The sequence below is a fragment of the Salvelinus sp. IW2-2015 genome, linkage group LG4q.1:29, assembly GCF_002910315.2.
Source record: "Salvelinus sp. IW2-2015 linkage group LG4q.1:29, ASM291031v2, whole genome shotgun sequence".
Lineage (NCBI taxonomy): Eukaryota > Metazoa > Chordata > Actinopteri > Salmoniformes > Salmonidae > Salvelinus > Salvelinus sp. IW2-2015.
The window spans coordinates 72,602,951-72,616,730 of NC_036842.1; the positions used below are offsets into that span (position 1 = coordinate 72,602,951).

A 13,780-nucleotide genomic window follows, 5' to 3' on the forward strand; every position below is an offset into this window, starting at 1 on the left:
TGCGAACTAATTTGCCAGAATTTTTCGTAATATGGCATAACATTGAAGGTTGTGCAATGTAACAGGAATATTTAGATCCATGGATGCCACCCGTTAGATAAAATACGGAACGGAATAAACGTTTTATTTTCGAGGTGATAGTTTCCGGATTATTCAAAGGTATATGGTTTAGAGAAATAGTCGACGCGTTATAATTCCTGTAATAACTTGCGGCTGAACTTGAAAGGGGTTCCTTCATTATTTTACAGTTCATGTCTTCATAGAGAATGTCTTGGATCTACTTCAAATAAGGTCTTGGGTTCGTGCAGGCTTAAACCGCATCGACGTTTGATACCCGTGTAAATCTCACTAGGATAAGGTACGTTTATTAACATATTTTCATAAATCCACTCTACAAAAAAAAAGATCTTCGCTTATATAGCCAATATTGATCAGAGTTACCTTGTCCTATGGATATCTACACTTATAAAATTGGCAAGGTGGTGTAAGCCTATACGAAACACAGACCTTATTGAAGTGAATCTAAATATCCATGGAATAAATGAAGGAACCGCTTTTCAGATTGCTAGCGTGTGGTATTGATTTGTGCTGTGTAACGTATGTTAAAAGCCGAGTGTATGCCATTAAGCATTTAGTTTAGCAGACGCTCTTATCCAGAGCGACTTACATAATTGGGGCATTCACCTTATGACATCCAGTGGAACAGCCATTTACATAGTGCGATCTAAGCTCTTTTAAGGGGGGGGTTAGAAGGATTACTTTTATCCTATCCTAGGTATTCCTTAAAGAGGTGGGGTCAGGTGTCTCCGGAGAGGTGGTGATTGGACTCCGCTGACCTGCGTCGTGCAGGTTTGTTCCACCATTGGGGGGCCAGAGCAGCGAACAGTTTTTGACTGGGGCTGAGCGGGAACTGTACTTCCTCAGTGGTAGGGAGGCGAGCAGGCCAGAGGTGGATGAACGCAGTGCCCCTTGTTTGGGTGTAGGCCTGATCCAGAGCCTGGAGGTAAGGTACTGAGGTGCCGTTCCCCTCACAGCTCCGTAGGCAAGCACCATGGTCTTGTAGCGGATGCGAGCTTCAACTGGAAGCCAGTGGAGAGAGCGGAGGAGCGGGGTGACGTGAGAGAACTTGGGAAGGTTGAACACCAGACGGGCTGCGGCGTTCTGGATGAGTTGAATGAGTTTTATTAAAATAGGATTTCCTGCATATAGAAATAACAGTTTCTGTTTTCAACATTCATCACAGGTAACTTACTCTATTTTTATTCAAACAGTTGAAAGTATTTGTCTCCTAAGCAGACTCTTCAGTATCATTGTCACTTCAGAGCTGTGTGTGTGTGTGTGTGTGTGTATTTATTTATGTATTATATTAAGTTAAAATAAAAGTGTTCATTGTTCATTCAGTATTGTTGCAATTGTCATTATTACAAAAATGTGTGTGTGTGTGTGTGTATGATATGTATATATATAAAACATTTTATTTATTTATAAATACAAAATCGGCATCGGCTTTTTTTGTCCTCCAATAATCYGTATCGGCTTTGAAAAATCATAATCGGTCGACCTCTAGTACAGACAAGCAAAGAGGTGAGGCAGAAGTCACAAGGTTCTCTGATTTTTGTTTATGCTAATGAGGAGCTGTGGGATTGGGGCTGGCTGGCCCACAATGCATCTGGGGCCAAGCTGGTTGGCAGCGTTGCAGAACGCAACGAGGGCCAGGAGGAATTCACTCAGGATGCATGAGGGCAGGAGAAACAAACCAGCAAGGCCAACACGCCACACTGGTGAAAAGACAAACTCAAAATGCTACACTGCCAAATTGGACATGTTGTTTGGAGAGGGCTGTCCAAGGGGAAAATCATTGATGACACTGCTGCCAACAGGTTACTGGAGACATTTTAATCTGAGTCACGGATATGGACCTTGAGTGACATATGTCCACATCTGTAAGACTGGAAGACTGAAATGTACATACAGTCCCCACAGTGACTGTACGTACATACCCCAACCAGAAGCCATGGATTACAGGCAATATTCACACTGAGCTAAAAGGGTAGAGCTGCCTCTTTCAAGGAGCGGGACTCTAACCCGGAAGCTTATAAGAAATTCGGATATGCCCAACGAACCATCAAACAGGCAAATCGTCAATACAGGAATAAGATCGAATCATACTACACCGGCACCGAAGCTCGTCTGATGTGGCAGGGCTTGCAAACTATTACAGACCACATGTACACCGAGCATGCGCTGCCCAACTGGCAAGTGTCTTCACCGACATTTTCAACCTCTCCCTGTCGGAGTCTGTAATACCAACTGGTTTCAAGCAGACCACCATAGGCCCTGTGCCCAAGAACAATAAGGTAACCTGCCTAAATGACTACTGACCCGTAGCACTCACATCTGTAYCCATGAAATGCTTTGAAAGACTCACATCAACACCATTATCCGAGAAACCCTAGACCCACTCCAATGTGCATACTGCACCAACAGATCTGATGCAATCTCTATTGCACTCCACACTGCCCTTTCCCACCTGGACAAAAGGAACACCTATGTCAGAACGCAATTCATTGACTACAGCTCAGCGTTCAACACCATAGTACCCTCAAAGCTCATCACCAAGATAAGGAACCTGGGACTAAACACCTCCCTCTGCAACTGGATCCTGGACTTCCTGACAGGCRGCCCCCAGGTGGTATGGGTAGGTAACAAGACATCCGCCACGCTGATCCTCAACACGGGAGCCCCTCAGGTGTGTGTGCTCAGTCCACTCCCGTACTCCCTGTTCACTCATGACTGCACGGACAGGCACGACTCCAACACCATCATTAAGTTTGCTGATGGCAACAGTGGTAGGCCTGATAACAGACAACAATGAGACAGCCTATAGGGAGGTCAGAGACCTGACCGTGTGGTGCAAGGACAACAACCTCTCCTCAACGCGATCAAGACAAAAGGAGATGATTGTGGAGTACAAGAAAAGGAGGACCTAGCGAGRATGCCCCCATTCTCATCGAGGGGGCTGTAGTGGAGCAGGTTGAGCTTCAAGGAACTCAATTTAACCTTGCGCAATACCCTAGATGCAGTCGCACCCCTAAAAACCAAAAACATTTGTCATAAGAAACTAGCTCCCTGGTATACAGAAAATACCCGAGTTCTGAAGCAAGCTTCCAGAAAATTGGAACGGAAATGGCGCCACACCAAACTGGAAGTCTTCTGAATAGCTTGGAAAGACAGTATCATGTAGTATCGAAGAGCCCTCACTGCTGCTCGATCATCCTATTTTTCCAACTTGAGGAAAAGAACAATCCAAAATGTATTTTTGATACTGTCGCAAAGCTAACTAAAAAGCAGCATTCCCCAAGAGAGGATGGCTTTCACTTCAGCAGCGATAAATTCATGAACTTCTTTGAGGAAAAGATCATGATCATTAGAATGCAAATTACGGACTCCTCTTTAKATTTGCATATTCCTCCAAAGCTCAGTTGTCCTGAGTCGGCACAACTCTGCCAGGACCTTGGATCAAGGGAGACACTCAAGTGTTTTAGTACTATATCTCTTGACACAATGATGAAAATAATCATGGCCTCCAAAKCTTCAAGCTGCATACTGGACCCTATTCCAACTAAACTACTGAAAAAGCTGCTTCCTGTGCTTGGCCCTCCTATGTTGACCATAATAAAATGGCTCTCTATCCCCCGGATGTGTACCAAACTCACTAAAAGTGGCAGTAATAAAGCCAAACCTTGACCCAGAAAATATAAAAAACTATCAGCCTATATTGAATCTCCCATTCCTCTGATAAAAAAAAAAAAAAGCTGTTGCACAGCAACTCACTGCCTTCCTGAAGACACACAATGTATACAAAACGCTTCAGTCTGGTTTTAGACCCCATCATAGCACTGAGACTGCACTTGTGAAGGTGGTAAATGACCTTTTAATGGCGTCAGACCGAGGCGCTGCATCTGRCCTCGTGCTCCTAGACCTTAGTGCTGCTTTTGATGCCATCGATCACCACATTCTTTTGGAGAGATTGGAAACCCAAATTGGTCTACACGGACAAGTTCTGGCCTGGTTTTGATCTTATCTGTCGGAAAGATATCAGTTTGTCTCTGTGGATGGTTTGTCCTCTGACAAATTACTGTAAATTTCAGTGTTTGTCAAGGTTCCGTTTTAGGACCACTATTGTTTTCAGTATATATATATATATATATATATATATTAACCTCTTGATGTCATTCGGAAACATAATGTTAACCTGCTATGCGGATGACACACAGCTGTACATTTCAATGAAACATGGTGAAGCCCCAAAATTGCCCTCGCTGGAAGCCTGTGTTTCAGACATAAGGAAGTGGATGGGTGCAAATGTTCTACTTTTAAACTTGGACAAAACAGAGATGCTTGTTCTAGGTCCCAAGAAACAAAGAGATCTTCTGTTGAATCTGACAATTAATCTTGATGGTTGTAAAGTCGTCTCAAATAAAACTGTGAAGGATCTCGGCGTTACTCTGGACCCTGTTCGCTCTTTTGACGAACATATCAAGACTGTTTCAAGGACAGCTTTTTTTCCATCTACGTAACATTTCAAAAATCAGAAACATTGTCCAAAAATGATGCAGAAAAATTAATCCATGCTTTTGTCACTTCTAGGTTAGACTACTGCAATGCTCTACTCTCCGGCTAAAGCACTAAATAAACTTCAGTTAGTTCTAAACATGGCTGCTAGAATCTTGACTAGAACCWAAYAATRTGATCATATTACTCCAGTMCTAGCCTCTCTACACTGGCTTCCTGTTAAGGCAAGGGGTGATTTCAAGGTTTTACTGCTAACGTACAAAGCATTACATGGGCTTGCTCCTACCCATCTTTCCGATTTGGTCCTGCCGTACATACCTACACGTACGCTACGGTCACAAGACGCAGGCCTCCTAACTGTCCCTACAATTACTAAGCAAACAGCTGGAGGCAGGGCTTTCTCCTATAGAGCTCAATTTTTATGGAATGGTCTGCCTACCCATGTGAGACGCTGACTCGATCTCTAACTAAGTTTTAATGAAGACTCATCTCTRCAGTGGGTCATATGATTGAATGTAGWCTGGCCCAGGAGTGTGAAGGTGAACGGAAAGTCTCTGGAGCAACGAACCGCCCTTGTTGTCTCTGCCTGGCCGGTTCCCCTCTCTCCACTGGGATTCTCTGCCTCTATCCCCATTACAGGTGCTGAGTCACTGGCTTACTGGTGCTCTTCCATGCCGTCCCTAGGAGGGGTGCGTCACTTGAGTGGGTTGAGTCACTGACGTGATCTTTGTCTGGGTTGGCGCCCCCACTTGGGTTGTGCCGTGGCGGAGATCTTTGTTGGCTATACTTGGCCTTGTCTCAGGATGTTAAGTTGGTGGTTGAAGATATTGTTACGTTCATGTTTTAAGTATCCCTATACTTTTGTTATTACGGGGCTATCACTCAGTCAAGAGTGCGCCTGCGCAGGGAGTCTGTTCGTGGATGGACCTGGCCTTGAGTGTAATGGCTACCTTTGTAGTGTGTTCATATAGTAAACTTTGTTAAACTAGAACCTTGTCGTTGTGTCATTTCGAATTAACATTGGTAGCAGAGGATGGTTAATAACTACAAAATGTGCCACCTCGCGTCGACGAGAAGAGGTCGTACGAAAGTTGGACAAATGAACTTGCAATCTGGACGCGAAAAAGCAAGCACTTGCGGTGGTATTATCGCTCGAGGGAAGAGCGAGAGATACAGCACTGGAAATATCCYTTGAGGATTTGAACAAGGATGCAGGTATGGGAACTTTGATCACAGCACTGGATTCTGTATTTCTTAAAGAAGAGAAAGACCGTGCCTACGAGGCATATTCAAACTTTGACAGTGTTACGAGAGATATTTCAGTTGCAATGACTGACTACATCATTGATTTCGAACAGAGGTACAATAGGATGCGCAAATACGACATGGTTCTCCCGGATGCAGTGTTAGCTTTCAAGTTGCTAGATACTGCCTGTCTAGATGGTAGGGAGAAACAGTTGGCTTTGACTGCTTGTACTGTGCTGACTTTTGCATCAATGAAGTCGGCACTAAAAAGAAGTCTGTCGCGCCAATAACAGATGGAATGCAAGTGAGTGACGCAGCATATTACACTGAGCAGCAGAGAAAAGGCGCCAACAAGTCACGTTCAAGACAACCAGAAGAGGGTGCCATTTCCCAGCACAAATATGGAAGGAGATCAAAATGTGCTATTTGTCAAAGCACTTACCATTGGGTTAAAGTCTGTCCTCATAAAAATGAACAAGTTAAACTAACAGAGGAAAATGTAAACACAGAGATAGAGCAGTGTAACATTACACTGTTTTCAAATGAATCTGATACTGAGATTTTTATAGTTGAATCCTTAGGATCTGCTGTGATTGATACTGCATGCACACGGACAGTGTGTGGTGAAAAATGGCTTGATAGCCATGTCAGTGAACTAAATATGAAGGAAGTACAAAATATGATTGACACACCACGCAACAGAGCTTTCAAATTTGGAGATGGGAGAATTGTCCATTCTACCCAGAGAGTTAAGATACCAGCAAAAATTGGTCAGACTAAGTGTCAAACTGAAACAGAAGTGGTCCCTACAGATATCTCCTTACTATTAAGTAAAGCTTCCCTCAAGAAGGCAGGGGCTGTACTAGACATAAAAAATGACAAGGCAGTGATGTTTAAACAACCAGTGACTCTTGAACTTACTACCTCAGGCCACTATTGTGTAAACATTTTGGACAAAGACATCACACAGAGTCCATGCAAAAATGAGATTCTGACTGACACAGAGAACATGAACACAAAAGAAAAACACAAGGTATTGTTAAAGCTTCACAAACAGTTTGGACATGCTACAGTTGACAGACTTCAGAAGTTACTCAGGAGTGCAGGGAATAATGATGAGAGTATTTCCATTCTACAGCAGATAGTTAACAGTTGTGAGACATGTCAAAAATACAGCAAACCTAAGCCCAGACCAGCTGTTGGTTTGCCACTGGCTTCCAAGTACAATGAAACAGTGGCTGTAGATCTACATGAGRTAGGACCAAGTGTGTGGTACCTTCACATAATCCACCACTTCACACGCTTTAGTGCTGGAAGCATTGTGAATACAAAGAAACCCAGTGAAATCGTCAAGCACTTCATTCATTCCTGGATATGTGTACATGGCCCACCCCAGAAATTGTACAGTGACAATGGAGGGGAATTCAATAATAATGAAATAAGAGAACTTCAACATGGAACTAAAGACAACTGCTGCATACAGTCCATGGAGCAATGGACTTCTGGAGAGACACAATCAAACACTTACAGAGATCATGCTGAAAGTGAAGCAAGACAATGGATGTGACTGGAACACAGCCCTAGATTGGGCTTTGATGGCAAAAAACTCAATGCACAATGTTCATGGTTACAGCCCATATCAACTAGTGTTCGGGCAGAACCCTAATCTTCCCTCAGTACTGGTTGACAAGCCAGCAGCACTAGAAGGGACCAGTGTGAGTGCATGGGTGGGACAGCACCTTTCAGCACTACATGCAGCGAGAAAAGCATTCACTGAAGCAGAGTGCTCAGAAAGAATTCGCAGGGCTCTGCGGAAACAGCTTCGACCCACCGATGAGAAGTACGAGACTGGAAACAGAGTGTACTACAAACYAGTTGACTGTCAAGAGTGGAAAGGACCGGGAGTAGTCATTGGCCAAGATGGTGTGGTGATTTGAGAGACACGGAGGCATCTTTGTCTGGGTGCATCACTCAAGATTGCGGAAAGTAAATGATCAACAAGATAGAGGGGCTGTTGCTGAGAATCAGTCTCCTAATGAAAATGACAAAAAGGACACAGTAACAGACACAAACCCACCAGATGTCACATCCAATATGGACACTGAAACTGACACAGGAAATGAAGCAGAGACCTTCAACCATGCCACAGATAATACTGTTGAGCGTTCAAATGAGGAAAACATTCAACAGCCACATGTGTTAAGAGAACATGGTTGTTCCAATCTGACAACTGGACAAACTTAAATACATGGACAGAGAAAGTGGTATTCCACATACAGCAACCGTCATTGGACGAGCAGGAAAAGCCAAAGGAAAACCCAGATCTGGTACAACTTGCAGTACTCTGAACCAGCTACACTTTCTGGTACAACAGGGTCAGCTGACCTGTCACTTGTAAGTAATCTAAGAATTGAACCAAAGGAAAATCGAGAAAAACAGAATGACATTCAAAATGATGATGTACTTGAAACAAAGGACGTGTCATTTGACTCAGCTAAGCTAGATGAGCTCAGTAATTGGAGAAAAAAGGGAGTGTTTGAGGAAGTCAAAGACATTGGTCAAAAATGTGTCTCAACAAGGTGGTGTGTACCCTTAAAGAATCCTTAACTAGAATAGTGCCTAAAGCACGTCTAGTGCTAAAGGTTGAGAGGAGCTGGCTGCTAAAGAACTCCCTAAAGACTCACCAACATGCGCCTCAGAGTCACTCAGATTGCTGATGTCAGTGATCTGCCAGAAAAATGGAAACTTAATTCCATAGACATCAAATCTGCATTTTTGCAGGGAACAGAACTGTCAAGGGATATTCACATCCGACCTCCGCCCGAAGCTAAAGCAAAGGAACACTGGAAAATAAAAAAGTGTGTGTATGGACTGGCGAGTGCGTCACTCTACTGGTACAACAAAGTCAAGGCAACAATGCTGAATACAGGTGGAAAAATGTCACAAGTGGATCCTGCAGTCTTCTATTGGCTTGATCAAGACTGCAATGTGACTGGAGTACTTGCCTGTCATGATGACTTTATCTGGGGTGGCTCACAGACCTTTGCTACAACTGTGATTACAAACCTCAAAGCTGTTTTCAAGGTCGGCCGTGAAGAGCATGATAACAAAAATTATGTTGGCATAGAGTTTATTACAGTCGAAGGAAAAATACTGATGCAACAGGAGAGCTATATCAATAATCTTCAACCCATTCATATGGATTCTTCAAGAGCCGTACAAAGGAATTCCCCTCTGTGTGGAATTGAAGCTGATCAATTGAGGTCGAAGATAGGACAAATTTTATGGGTTGCTAGACAGAGTAGACCTGATGTAATGTTTGATGTTTGCAACTTGGCATCTAACACAAAACACGCCACTGTACAAACCATTCATGAGGCAAACAAAGTTGTTCGTAAACTGAAATCACAACAAGTGACTTTAAAAAGTTTCAACATGTTGGAAAAGATGACTCTTTGAAACTAGTTGTCTTCAGTGATGCTTCGCTAGGGAACCTTACAGATGGAGGCACACAAGGTGGACATCTAATCGTGTTAATGGGTGAAGGAGGAAGATTCTCACCTATCTGTTGGCAGTCAAAAAGGATCAGAAGGGTTGTRCGAAGCGGACTTGCTGGAGAAACACTTMCTCTTGCGGATGGAATTGACAATGCGATCTTTCTTGCAACTCTGTTCTCAGAGCTTACCACTGGTGAGACAAAACGGCACATTCTACCTGTAGTTTGTGTCACTGACAACTACTCATTAGTTGATGCTGTGAAGTCAACCAAGTCTGTCACAGAGAAAAGACTTCGTCTTGAGATTAGCAGCATCAAGGAACTTATTCAAACACAGAGAATCCAGCGGACCACAAAGGAACAGCTTGCTGACTGACTAAAAAAGGAGCATCCGGTCTTGTGCTCCTACAGGCTCTCAGTAATGGAAAGTGGCAGCTTGAGTAATACAAATAAAAACTGTCACACAACCCATTTGTAATGGGGATCTTGAATAATACTTGGACATTTAATTATGTTGTTGATTATTTATTTGTCTTTAAAGACAAGGGGGAGATTGTTAAGTTCATGTTTAAAGTATCCCTATACTTCTGTTATTACGGGGCTATCACTCAGTCAAGAGTGCGCCTGCGCAGGGAGTCTGTTCGTGGATGGACCTGGCCTCGAGTGTAATGGCTACGTTGTAGTGTGTTCATATAGTATAGTAAACTTTGTTAAACTGGAACCTTTTCGTTGTGTCATTTCGAATTAACAGATATTCCTCTAGTTGTGTGGGGGATGTGCTTTGTCAAAGTGGGTGGGGTTATATCCTTCCTGTTTGGCCCTGTCCGGGAGTATCGCCGGATGGAGCCACAGTGTCTCCCGACCCCTCCTGTCACAGCCTCCAGTATTTATGCTGCAGTAGTTTGTGTGTCGGGGGGCTAGGGTTAGTCTGTTATATCTGGAGTATTTCGCCTGTCTTATCCGGTGTCCTGTGTGAATTTAAGTATGTTCTCTAATTCTCTTTCTTTCCCTCTCTGAGGACCTGAGCCCTAGGACCATGCCTCAGGACTACCTGGCCTGATGACTCCTTGCTGTCCCCAGTCCACCTGGCCGTGCTGCTGCTCCAGTTTCAACTGTTCTGCCTGCGGCTATGGAACCTTGACCTGTTCACTGGTCATGCTACCTGTCCCAGGCCTCAACTCTCTAGAGACAGCAGGAGCGGTAGAGATACTCTTAATGATCGGCTATGAAAAGCCAACTGACATTTACTCCTGAGGTGCTGACCTGTTGCACCCTCGACAACCACTGTGATTATTATTATTTGACCCTGCTGGTCATCTATGAACATTTGAACATCTTGGCCATGTTCTGTTATGATCTCCACCCTGCACAGCCAGAAGAGGACTGGCCACCCCTCATAGCCTAGTTCCTCTATAGGTTTCATCCTAGGTTCTGGCCTTTCTAAGGAGTTTTTCCTAGCCACCGTGCTTCTACACCTGCATTGCTTGCTGTTTGGGGTTTTAGGCTGGGTTTCTGTACAGCACTATGAGATATCAGCTGATGTAAGAAGGGCTTTATAAATACATTTGATTTAAAGTTCCTTGGCGTCCACATCATCAACAAACTCATGGTCTAAGCACACCAAGACAGTTGTGAAGAGGGCACAAAAAATATATATTCCCCTCAGGAGACTGAAAAGATTTGGCACGGGTCCTCAAAAGGTTTACACCATCAAGAGCATCCGGATGGGTTGCAATACTGCCTGGTATGGCAACTGCTCGGCCTCTAACCGCAAGGCACTACAGAGGGTAGTGCGTACATCACCGGGGCCAAGCTTCCTGCCATCCAGGACCTCTTTCCTAGGCGGTGTCAGAGGAAGGCCCTAAAAACTGTCAAAGACTCTAGCCACCCTAGTCATAGACTGTTCACTCTGCTACTGCACAGCAAGTGGTACCAGAGCGCCAAGTCTTGGTCCAAGAGGCTTCTAAACAGCTTCTACCCCCAAGCTATTTGCATTTCCCCCACGCTGCTGCTACTCTGTCATCTATGCATAGCCACTTTAATAACTCTACCTACATGTACATAATTACAGACACCCTTGCCTCCGCACATTGACTCTGTACCGGTACCCCCTGTATATAGTTCTGCTACTGTTATTACTGCTGCTCTTTAATTATTATTTTTTGTTTTTTTTGTTTTTTCTTAGAACTGCATTGTTGGTTAAGGGCTTGTAAGTAAGCATTTCACTTTAACACCTGTTGTTTTCGGCACAGGTGACAAATATCATTTGATTTTATGACAACAAGATTATCAAACATTTCAGTAAAATTGTGTTCTGCAAATCTAATTTTGAACTCAAATTAGAAGCAATTGTCACACAGAGCTAATGGCTGCAGCATGTCCATAAACTTATTTTGATTTTAGATTAGCTAATTAGTTCTTAATTGGTACCACAAGTGGGTTCCACTACCAACACATTGAACAACAATTCTGAACAGGGTAGAGAGGTGGCAGAGCCCGGCAATATCTGTATTTTGTAGTCAGACTGTAGTCATATTCTGTAGTCGAACAGCGCCACCATGTGGACTTGACATTCTTACCTTGAATATAATGGCAATGGGAGCGTCCTCTGACAGTGCGTTGTGTCTTAGGTAGAAGCGTCCCTGCTTAACGATCATATTGGTCCTGCTCTTCTTCTCATGGGTGGAACTGTAACCTCATGACAAAGCAGTTTGAGTGGAGAATGGTGGTTAGTGAACTGAGGGTTGGATAAAAACATGCGGATACAGAGCATACAGTCTTACAATGATAAAGCCCTCAAGTTAGCAATACATGAGAAAACAAACTGCATCAATCCTGAAAGAAAGTAGGTATTGTTGGGTTCTGAGAATATGAAATATACTGATTCATGTCACTAAGGGAGAGAGGGTAATGTATAACGTTTACAATAACATATCCTGACATAATGTAAACCATCAGGGATCCTATGGGAGGGATCCTCTGGGAGAAGAGACACAGTCTCGTACCAGTCACCATGACAGCCGTGAGTTGGGAGTGAGCACTTTGGGGCAGAGGTCAGGTCAAATGACGTGAGGAAGAACAGATATCACTAAGGTTCTGCCTAGCAACAGAGATGCATTGGCTGTTCAGATGTGTAGGAGGAGACTCAGTATAGGAGAAAGGGTTAAATATCAGTGCTTGTGTGAATATGTCGTCATCTGTACAGCCGTTTGACCCTTTGGGATGGTTTAAGCTTTCATAGTGTCTGTCGAGTTGTTAATCTAATAATTAGAACTTAACAGTATGAAAATACCAACAGGAGCAAAGTGTTTCCACCAAACTGCAGCCTAAGTAGGGAGGCTAACAATCGGGTCGAGTCATTCTAAATATGAGTGACATCACCTGGTCACAGAGGCTCCTACTGCCCCCTTCCTGTCCTGCTCCACAATGATGCGGTTCTTTGACAGCTGCTCCTGGATCAGAATGACCTTCTCCTGACCTTTGACAATGAAATAGCCCCCTGTGGATGTAGAGACAAGGACACAAATTCACACCTATGCATTCTGATGCTCGACACTACAGCAATCATTCTTGGGATGGGCAATTCTGGTCCTACAAGGCCACTGTGTGCATGTTTTTGATCTAGCCCAGCTCTAACACACCTGGTTAGACTAATGTGMTCTAAATTGAAAATCGTCACTAGTTATTTACTTGAATCAGTGCTGGGCTGGAACAAGTCCTGCAGGTGGCCCTCCAGGAGAAGAGTGGCTCCCCCATGCAAAGGTGTTCAGCTAGGTGTTGCTTACCTGGGTCCAGAGGGCACTCGTTGAGTTTGGAGTACTCCATGGACGTCTTCCCCGTGAGGACACAGTTAGAGCTACGCAGCATGATGGGCATCCTGGGTAGAATATAGTTCAACGCACCGTTAGTAGGAAAATCTCAGTGGTGCAAACAATACACATTCTATAGGAAGTTACAAACATGTACTACCGAAGCACTGAACTTCAGTGAGGTAAGAACTGGTTAGTACCTTCCCCATAGTGTGATAAAGAGAGGGTTTGCAGAGAGGGAGAGAGCAGTACCTTCCAATGGGCAGAGCATTGCGGATGATTCTCTGACTGCCACGGGTGTACTCGATGTCCACTGTGATGGGTGCAGAGTAAGTCATGTCCCTGAGACGACACTGGTGGAAACAATGCGCCTTTAATGAGTTGTATTCACAAATGTTCATTTTTATTTCAAAGTGTGCTAAAATTCAGCCGTGGGTTGAGGAAGACCCAATATGTATATATTGTAATGTCCTCCTAGTTAAGCACAGAGACTATTCAACTGTGTGACACTATTGTGCAATGGTTTGTGATATTTTTGCGGGGAAGGGCAAACAGACTAGATTCACCTCGTGTGGAGACACTGGTCTGGTTACATTGAAGCTCTCTTCAACATCAGGCATGCCAACGTATATATTGAGGTACCTGGAAATGGGAC

The 13,780-nt window shown here is 43.9% G+C and overlaps 1 protein-coding gene across 1 annotated transcript in view; it reads right to left on the minus strand.

Moving 5' to 3' along the window:
• Positions 1-13,780, minus strand: part of LOC111962503 (polymerase (RNA) III (DNA directed) polypeptide B) — a 49,429-nt gene that overhangs the window by 29,891 nt on the left and 5,758 nt on the right. Inside the window, exons 5-9 of the mRNA XM_023985640.2 lie at positions 13,692-13,767; positions 13,378-13,478; positions 13,102-13,193; positions 12,698-12,815; positions 11,896-12,004 (exon numbers count right to left, since the gene is read on the minus strand). Coding sequence (XP_023841408.1) covers positions 11,896-12,004; positions 12,698-12,815; positions 13,102-13,193; positions 13,378-13,478; positions 13,692-13,767 — 496 coding nt within the window. The remainder of the gene's footprint in view (positions 1-11,895; positions 12,005-12,697; positions 12,816-13,101; positions 13,194-13,377; positions 13,479-13,691; positions 13,768-13,780) is intronic.